Source organism: Scleropages formosus, chromosome 1 (assembly GCF_900964775.1).
Source record: "Scleropages formosus chromosome 1, fSclFor1.1, whole genome shotgun sequence".
NCBI lineage: Eukaryota > Metazoa > Chordata > Actinopteri > Osteoglossiformes > Osteoglossidae > Scleropages > Scleropages formosus.
Window position 1 is genome coordinate 26368193 of NC_041806.1, and position 9306 is coordinate 26377498.

Below are 9306 nucleotides of genomic sequence, written 5' to 3' on the forward strand. Positions count from 1 at the left end.
CAGTATACAGCCTTAATTTAGAATAAACTATGTATCCATGTTTGCTATTTCTGTATGTTTGGAAGACTTTAGACAGGGGGTTCACCCAATTTTGCACTTTAAGAATTATGTTCTGCCACATATTGTATCCAAACTATTTTTATATGGCATTTAACTGCTGGATATTATCTAGGGTGTTTATCCTCTATTTCTGAAAAAAACATTTTGCAGGCACCAGCCTACAAAAATTCAATGTACATGCATGTTTTACACTAAGGGGGAGTACAGTGCTGCAGCAGACTTGGCCAAGTCCTGCTTGGGGCACCTTGCAGTTGACTGGCATCCCATGCTGAGTGTGTTGCCGGGTTTGGCTCCGGCTCGCCACAAGCAGATTTAGCATGTGTGCGTGTTTTACACCAACTCAAGGCCAGATTTGTAACAAAGTTAGGGAAGGGGCTCCTTATGGGAAAAATACTGGGAGCCCCTACTGCAAATCAAACAATTTGAAAGTTGCTGCAAATGCAGGACAGCTGGTACCAGAGTGGTTAGAGTGGCTGCCTGTTATCTAAAGGTCACAGATTTGATTCCCCCCTCCCTTCACCCAAGGTATTTACTTAGTAAATATAGTTACAAGGCAACTTACTGTGCTAATGAGTTATTTGATAGAGCCACTTTAAAATGTACCAGTGCAGACTTACAGGACAAAAATGAGCTACATGAGTGTTAGAAACAGTAGTGTTTATTGGATTTTTTTGGGAGCAAAAATTTGAAACCTCACCTATACCATTTTAAAGTAATCCAGCTAGAGACTAAAGAAAACCCTTTATTATAAACATTCTTGCTTCCTGTTTCAGAAAAGTCATTTTAAAAAAATGACAATCCAATTCACATTCCTACATTCTATAGCTCAAAGTGCAAACCGTAAAGTTGTTTCCCTCACTGACAGAACTAGAAAGCTAAAGATTAGTCTTCTCAGGTGTAAGCAGGGTAGGATGTGCAATTCTAGTGTGTAAAACAATAACATTACTTGGATAACTAAGATGACATATGTAATAAAAAATATAAAGAAAGTAGTGTCTTGAGCTCTTTTTCAGCCTTCATTCACTGAATGAGCTACTGAAAAATGCTCATTAGAGTCCAAAGTTTAGTGGATACCATAAGTTTTCGGGGAGCTAATGTCCTCACGTGAATTCTCAGAATCAAGACTGCACCGATGAGATGTCACACATTCTCAACAATGTTGGTATCTGTGAAAATTAGGGAAATCCTGTCACAGGTCTCCTCAGTGTTCGGGTTGTTGGAGTTCAGCTGGGACAGCTGAGTGAAGCGCTCCCCAAATAAGAACTACAATAAAAAGAGAGAGAAATTACGCTATGTGAACATACATTTTGTCACTAGGGGGTGGTACTTATGTAGACAGGAAAGGGCTTTGCGTACACTGACTTTAGTTTGCATTATTTAGAAATAAAAACATGTGCGTTTTAAGATTTATTCATTGTGCTGCAATCCCTACTACTCAGTTTCACTTTGTAAAGACTGTTTAGAATGTTATTGAGGCAAACAATTTAAAGTGAGAACGAGAAGTAGCACATCAGATAACCATCCTGCAGGATAATTACACTCAGCCAAGGACAGCTGATATACCAGAAAATTGTGAACAAAAGAGTAAAATAACTGGGGGGGAGAAACACAGAAAAATAAAGGTAAGTGAACTGTATACATAGGTAAAGAGTGAAACCCAGCACAGCTGGTCTGTGACCCAGGTCATAAAATGAGGTTCTACACAACATTCAACTTCTGTATTATCACTTCATTTTTTTCCGGAGACAAGGCTGTGGAGGTGCTGTGAAGCACAGGTACCCCAGGTGACCCTGACGAAGAGCCTGCTCTCGTCACATTTCCCGGACCCACATGAAGTCAAAAAGGTCTGACTTGGCCTCACTGGACCACAAGACATTTTTCAACATAGTTTTATGAGACTTGATGCATCTTCTTGATAAATTCATTTTTTTCCCCCCTAAACAAACTTACATGTTAGGTTTGTATACTAAGCAACTCAAGTTTAACCAAAAAATGATTTAGCCATTAATAAAGGTGGATAATTATTACTGGCACAATACTAGTACTTTTCATATGCATAGTACATGATATCCACTTTGTCACTACACTCAAAATCACAGTGTTCAATCTGAGGAAAGAAAAATGAATCACTTCTAAATGGCACTGGCACAGACACTGACTCAGTACAGAATGGGGAACTTTGGACCTTCTGACAGATTCCATCCATAGTTTAAAAAACCATTTAATAGCACGAGAGAGGAAAATTGCAGGATTATGAGAACGTAGACGTGTACCATACCTCCTCAATGTAGTCCTGGAATTGCAAGGTAGGTCTCAGGACATACTTAATTTTGTCATAGTTCTTGTACACAATAAAGATGAAGCCCAGTATAAGCCCACCGAAAAGGGCCACAAGCAAACTTGAGAGCAAGACAGCCCGGATAATCCTCTCCTCTTCTGGAAATAGACAAAGAGAGGGAGAGCTTTGCTGCTATAAATTCCAAAGCATGTCGGATTGAAATGCCTAAAGTCTTTACGCCTAAAACATCTTCAACTAAGGTCAGACTGACAAACTTACAGAACAAACTGATGTATAAACAAAGGAAACACATGAAGAAATGAGAGAACTAAATCTCTTACCTGACTGTTTAACTATAGTGCACGTTTTGCCGGTACTGTCGCCCAGTCTCTGCTCAATGACGTAGTGTACTTGCACGCAGTACTTTACCCCCCCTTTAAGGGGCCGGACGATCACAGTGGAGCTGTGGTCACTGTGATTCTATGGAAGTGAGAAATTCAACACCCACAACTCAGTGAAAGCTTTTTTGTGTGGTTTTGCCCATTTCTGGCATGAACTTCACTATTCACTATTGCTTAAGTTATCAGACTGAAAAAGACACTTGTATTCAGTATAAACCATCCTCATTGACATATTGCCGATTTTAAATATAACCATTTTCCTTAAGTTGTTTAGTAACAGAAAATGTAAGGATTAAAGTTGGCTCAGTTCCTGTGTGGAAGAGGGAGAAACTTCCAGAAGGACAACCATCACTGCAGCTCTCCACCGAACTTGGCTTTATGGCAAAGTGTCCAGCAGAAGCAGCTCGTCAGTAAAAGACACATGAAAACCTGCTCCTGTTTTTGCTTTTTCATTATGGGGTATTGAGTGTAGACTGATGAGGGAAAAAATTAAACGAAGTGCACCATTTAAAAAAAAACAAAAAAAAAAAACTAGTCTACAGTCAACTGTCTTGGTTCTTTGTCGTATGCCTTTGTTCAGCACTCTGTGAAAAGAGCTATATAAAAATGCACTGTAACTTAGAGATGACAGATGGTATAAACAAACTCCGTAACAACCAGCCACACTGCTTAACGTAGCTACTTTGGATTCATTTTTAGAAGCGGTTGCTCTCTTGACCCTTTACAGATCCACAAACTTGTTGAACATCTGGCAATAGAATGTGAATTAAAAGCATTCTTTGGCATTCACCAAATATGAACCTATCAAGTTGAAAGAAAACAAGATTATTTATTAGACCACAGTACATTTTTCAACTTATCTTAAGTTTTAAGCTCATTACAATGTGTTTTGTGTCTTCATGACAAACGTGACCTTACTATATAAGTTCCCTGGTGACGTTCACAAGAGATCAGTTACAACTGTGCTGAACTTACTCTGTGGGAGTTGTTCTGTGCTTTTTGCCATTTTGCCCTCTGCTAAGTGCATGTCTAGCCGTAACTTTGTTGTTTAACTACTACTCTTCTCTGACATTTCTTTTTTTTGGTGTATTCTCTCATCGGTGACACAAACCACCTGCAATCTGGTCTCTGATAATGGGCTTCATGAACGCTCTCAGCACTCGGTTGCTGTATATGAATATTATGATATTGTGTTTTACTTTAGAATTTTTGTATACAATTTAAATGCCAGATTTCTTTGGTTGCGTGAATGAATCCACTTTGACTAAGACCTACAACCTGCAAGAGCCATTTTTTAAACACTATACTACTAGACAGGTCTGTGTACTTTGCATTCGTTCGTTTTATTTGACATTGAAAAACAAAATCTGAATTACAATGCCTTAATTCATTTTTTTACAAAAAGCAAATTAACTGTTTAGAATCCTTTTTTTAACTCAAAACGTAAAATATTTAAAATATGCCTCATTTATAGTTTCTTGGCGTCATTTTTTTTGACTGAGTTATTTCATTTTGTGGTATTCTTGAACAACGCGGGTGTAAACTAATTGAAGCCACTGATGTATTATGCGTGGTTTCATCGAACATACACTGGCTTCGCTCTGAGTTATTGATCATAAGTTAATATAGATCACTAGGTGCCTTTCAAAAGCAGCAAGACAATGACAGTAAGGGAGGATGACACGTCCGCCAAGAAAAATCGGCAGGATTTTTTAGGTGCTACTTCATAAGAATCTTATTACTAATTAAGCGCAGGTGTTAAAAGCACCAAATTCTAGGTTCTAGTTCCGGGTTATGCTACTTGTTAGATTGGAAATATTGTGCACTTTAGAGCATTCATCATATTTTGTATTCTGACATTTTGATTTCTACACTTTGTATGATTAAATGAAAACAGAGAAAAAAAAATCAATAAGTCTTTCTTTTTTGTGTGTGCTCAGAAATAATAAGCCGCTTTTCTCATTTTTCGGCTTTCAATATTAAAAACACGAACAAAGGCATCGTAATTAGCTTTTTTTCAATTTCAAATAAAAAAACGAAGGAACACAACTTACACAGACCTAGACAGAACATAAACATCTTCAGACAGCATCAGATTAAAAAACTGAAAAGAAAAAACTGAATCCCACATATACAGTAAAATAGAGATGGAACACAACAGATTAGCTAAATGAACCGTTTGTACAGAATCAAGGTTTCAGCAAACTGCCCTCAGCATACTGAATGTTACATTTAAAAAAAAAAACACATAACGATGGACTGTGACATTATCATTCATGGACTATTAAAGTAAAATATAAAAGTAGCAAAAATAATGAATAAATTTGAGTACAGTGATAGTCAAAACAGTATGAGTAATGTTTCAAAAAAGGAAACCGTCAGATTTATATCTGTTGTCAAGACAAAAATATGAGATAGTATAAAAACATTATATAAAGACCCCTGATTAAAGATTCCTCGAGTTCATTCAGTGACACTGAATTCTAAACATGAATACATCAGGCTTTCCTCTGTAGCAAATGTGTCCCCGTCACCACCTCTCCACCCATATCATTCCCCACCATATTTAAATGTCTGGCCATGGGGAATCTTGCCTCTTTCTTTCTAATGGAGTTCAGTTATCCTAGATTTTACAGCCCTTTGAATTTTACCAACACAGTACAGGTTGCAAGTATACAAATGTGATGTACAAAACACTGCAGGTGTGATGAATCGTACTTGATCTGTATAAAACAAGTTGAACACCTTGGTCTATTGTACATAAATTATTAAAAAAGGATTTCATAAAGAGAACAAAGCCGAAATGTGCCTGAACTGACTTCAGGAAGATTGAGACAGAGCGTGGGTGCGCAGCTCTCGCAATGCACTGCGTCTCTGTCTTCACACGGTTGATACGATGTAATTTTTAAATGGCCTCACTTCATCATATCAACCCAAATGTTGTAGGTCTGGACCAGATGAGGCAGACAGTTTGAATGACACAGATTTTTAACCACCTTGTTTAAAATAGTCATGTTTATAACAATTTGCAGAAAATAACCTTAAGGGCGATTTAACTCACCGTCAAGTTCTCATTCTCCTGTCCAATAAACACTCGGTAACTGAGCTGGTCTCCATACTCTTTTTTGAGGCTGGCGTCAGGTTCCACCACAACAGTCAAGGTGTTTGGGTTCTCAGTAGAAAGTCTGATGCTTGGGGGGCCAAGATGAGCTAGGGAAGGAAAGATTTCTTTCTAGCAATGCAATTTCTACTTTACTTAGCAACCATATGTACACCAATGTACACCTGCACCTCAACTTATGAACACAGCCAAGACCAGAAGTCCATTCTTAGGTCCAACCAGCATATCAGTCTGTAAATTCTTAATAATCCACTGTAATGCCATAGAAAAAGCACCTTGATATATCACAGTGAATTTGATCAGATCTACAACCAAAACCAAACACTAGATGAAATACGCAGGTAACATAAAAAATATTTAACACCACTAGCACAACACTAAATATTCCTGTGTGAAAAACAACCTTCTTGAAATGTGCATTCAGTTAGTGACTACAGGTATCCAAGAATCCATATTGCAAGCGCTTGCATTCACCCATCCTGCGTTGCTATGGTTCTCATGAAGCAGGATAGCAATGCAAAACAATGAGTACCCAAAGTTAACAACTACTGAGATTGAGTTTATTCTTAAAAGAACTAAGACCAAAAAAAAAAAATTTTCTATTTATAAAAATATTTTCGATTTATACTATCTTGTTACACATTCCCCAAAAAAGTGATGTTACCTTTTCACTAATCAATAGATGGCAACAATGTCATTATCTGTAATTCACTGGTCGATTTCATTTTTACATTTCACACATGTAAAAAAAGACGAAGAGCTTTATAAAATACATTTTAAGAACACAAACACAGGTGGGCATAACTTCACATTACATGAAACCTTAACTCATTTTGTAAAAATACTGTAATTTACGGACCTTAACAATTATTAAGTAACATGCAGACAGGAGTTAAAAATTCTTACTCTGTAGGTGGGCATTAAATGGCTTAGACGGGGACCAAGAGGAGGTCTGGTTTCCAGCCTGTGCTTGGACACGAAAAGTCACCTTAATGTATGGCCGCGCTTCATACGAGATATTGCACTGCGTGACCAATGTTGGGGCACAGCTAGAAACATCCCGCCATTCACCCATGCCAGACCTGAAAGGGAGAAAAAAACATGACTGTGAGTTAAACAAAGACTTCATTCACATTTATTCATTTAGCTGATGATTTTCTCCAAAGCAATTTGCAATGTTATGCTACTGCAGCTGGGGTTCAAACCTGTGAGCTCTGGGTTTCAAGGTAGCAGCTCTAGCCACTAAGTTACCAGCATTTGAAAACCTACTTTGGCAGTGGAGAAAAGAACATGTGGCTTAGAAAGGCAGCCAGAACTCTGACCTGGACCACTGCTTACTCAAAGTGAGTGTATGAGAGTCTTAAGATGGAATTTAAAGGTATGTAGGGCTGGTCAGATCTTTTGGACTTGGTTTTGAATAAGATATCTTCAAGGTTTAAAAAAAGAAAGGCATGAAAATTCAATTTACAAGCAAATTTTCCCCTTATTTGCTAATGCATGGTGGTGACTGCTTGCCTTCTATGGTGCTCACCTTCACCAAGGCTTTTTTAAATTAAATTTCTGCTCTAATGAGGTATTTCCTGTGGGACCCATCATCTTGTTATGCAAATTTAAAGTATAAAAATTAATGCCATTCTAAGTATGGATTCCAGTAATATTCCAGTAACAAGAGAAGCCTCTAATTAAGTAGTTTTCAGTGTTAAGTCCCTCAAAGTAATAAAATGTGGCATGTTCACATTAAACTTACACTTGGGAGGTTCTAAAGTTTATGATTATCGTAAAGCTATGCAAGAAAATTAGTGACTTTTCTCACAACATGCACAACCTCCATCTTGGGGCATAAGGTGAACTAGAAAAAAAGTTAAATTATAAAATAAAAACACTGTCTAGCTGACTAACCTTTACCAATAGCAACCTTCCTACTACAGGCAGAGCAACGAACAGAAGCGAGACCTGACACATGGGAGCCCCATGTATAACTACAGAAAGATAAGGGCACAAATTGAGAGAAACATCATGAGAAGAACCCTGGAAGAAAACAGAAATATGGAGTGTGCACTCACACAGTGTACTGGACGAGGTACTGGACCGGCGTGTTTCCGTCAGACTCAACAGGGCTCCAGCGCAGCACACTCCGCAGATTGTAGGACTCAATCCTCACATGCTGGGGCGACTGTATTAACGAACCTGTTACAGTGACAACAGTTAAAGGACACAGCAGTCACGAGGCACATTTACCCATGCGCTGCTATCTGTTACATCGCCAACAACAAGCAAAAGCTTGGGCTCAACTACACTATTACGCTACTTCTCGGTACTATGACAAAGAGAATGAGGAAAGAGTGACGAGGAACCCGAGATACCAAAATGAAACATTCTGATCTTCGCCAAAATATAAGCTGGGTTCGGCGCTGCTTTCCCTCAGTGTTTTTTTTTTTTTTTTTTTTTTAGATTTTAGTTTATTCTGTTTTTCAGAGTTTGCTTTTTTTTTTTTATAATGCCTGGTGACTGGTCTTTCTGTTTTGGGTGTATAATCTCTGTAAGAGCCATAGAGCAAGTACCTTGCTCAGAGGGATTCAAACCTACAAGCTCCTGGTTCAGAAACAGCATCTGTGTTGTGTAGGCAACCTTGACAAAACAAAAGCAAGTGTTCTTCACAACACAAAGAGAATCCCAGCGTACGTGCAGATTGACTCATGAGATTCCTACTACTAGTGAGCAGTGAACGAGCCAACCAACCAAATACACACACACACACACACATACACAGCGAGCGAATTATAAAGTAGGAACGCGCGCACGGTTCGCACCGAACACCCCACACACACTGTGTTCCTCACACGCCACACGGATTAATACATTCATTGTTCGTGGCCGAACAGACGTCGTCGTGACGTGAACCGCATAGTATATTTCTCTCGGAATTCACTACCACGGACAGAGAACGCAGAGCGAAAACTAACCTCCTCCCACGAAGAGCTGAAGAAAAAGAAGCACTTCAAAAATGCATTTCGACATCATGTTGTTGTATGGCACGGACGGACACTCATTCCAGCGCGTCCATGACGGCTCCGACGCGCTTCTGTTTCCTCCTTCACCCCTCGCTTCTCCTCAACTCTTTCCTCATCTTCCGCTCGAGCACCTCCTCCCGCGGGAGCGCGCGCGCTTTGGTGACGTCACACTTCCGGACACACAGCGACTGCTAGAGGGAGAGGCACCGAGAAGACGCTCTGGTTTTTTTTTTTTTTTGTGCACCAAGAGACGGTGCCACACCTCTTTTTTGACCCTGTCCTCTACCAAAAAGCTACGGAGAAATGGCTCTAAATGTATTATTTATAAACTGTGTAAGGATCTTGCCTTGCATTATGAATAAGCTTTCATTTGGTACAGAGAAACAGCTATTTATTGATTATTTTAGCCAAATATACACAGGTACAAATTTGCTA

At 38.9% G+C, this 9306-nt stretch overlaps 1 protein-coding gene across 1 annotated transcript; it reads right to left on the bottom strand.

Annotated features, from left to right (window-relative positions):
• Positions 1-419: 419 nt before the first annotated feature.
• On the bottom strand, positions 420-8966 carry LOC108922312 (interferon gamma receptor 2). The gene is made up of 7 exons (NM_001361226.2): positions 8824-8966; positions 7924-8047; positions 6767-6942; positions 5801-5949; positions 2680-2818; positions 2339-2496; positions 420-1323 (listed from the first exon to the last, which is right to left on the bottom strand). Exons 1-7 carry the CDS (start codon positions 8879-8881, stop codon positions 1201-1203), a joined length of 927 nt encoding a protein of 308 aa, NP_001348155.2. The 5' UTR covers positions 8882-8966; the 3' UTR covers positions 420-1200.
• Between the last annotated feature and the right edge of the window lie 340 nt (positions 8967-9306).

What these genes read in the sequence shown, in the direction of transcription:
- LOC108922312 (NM_001361226.2), bottom strand. Translation starts at nt 8,881, where the DNA reads ATGATGTCGAAATGCATTTTTGAAGTGCTTCTTTTTCTTCAGCTCTTC. An exon ending in TCAGCTCTTCGTGGGAGGAG is followed by an intron (nt 8,048 to 8,823) that starts GTTAGTTTTCGC and finishes TCACTGTAACAG; the next exon opens with GTTCGTTAATACAGTCGCCC. An exon ending in TACCTCGTCCAGTACACTGT is followed by an intron (nt 6,943 to 7,923) that starts GTGAGTGCACAC and finishes TCTCCCTTTCAG; the next exon opens with GTCTGGCATGGGTGAATGGC.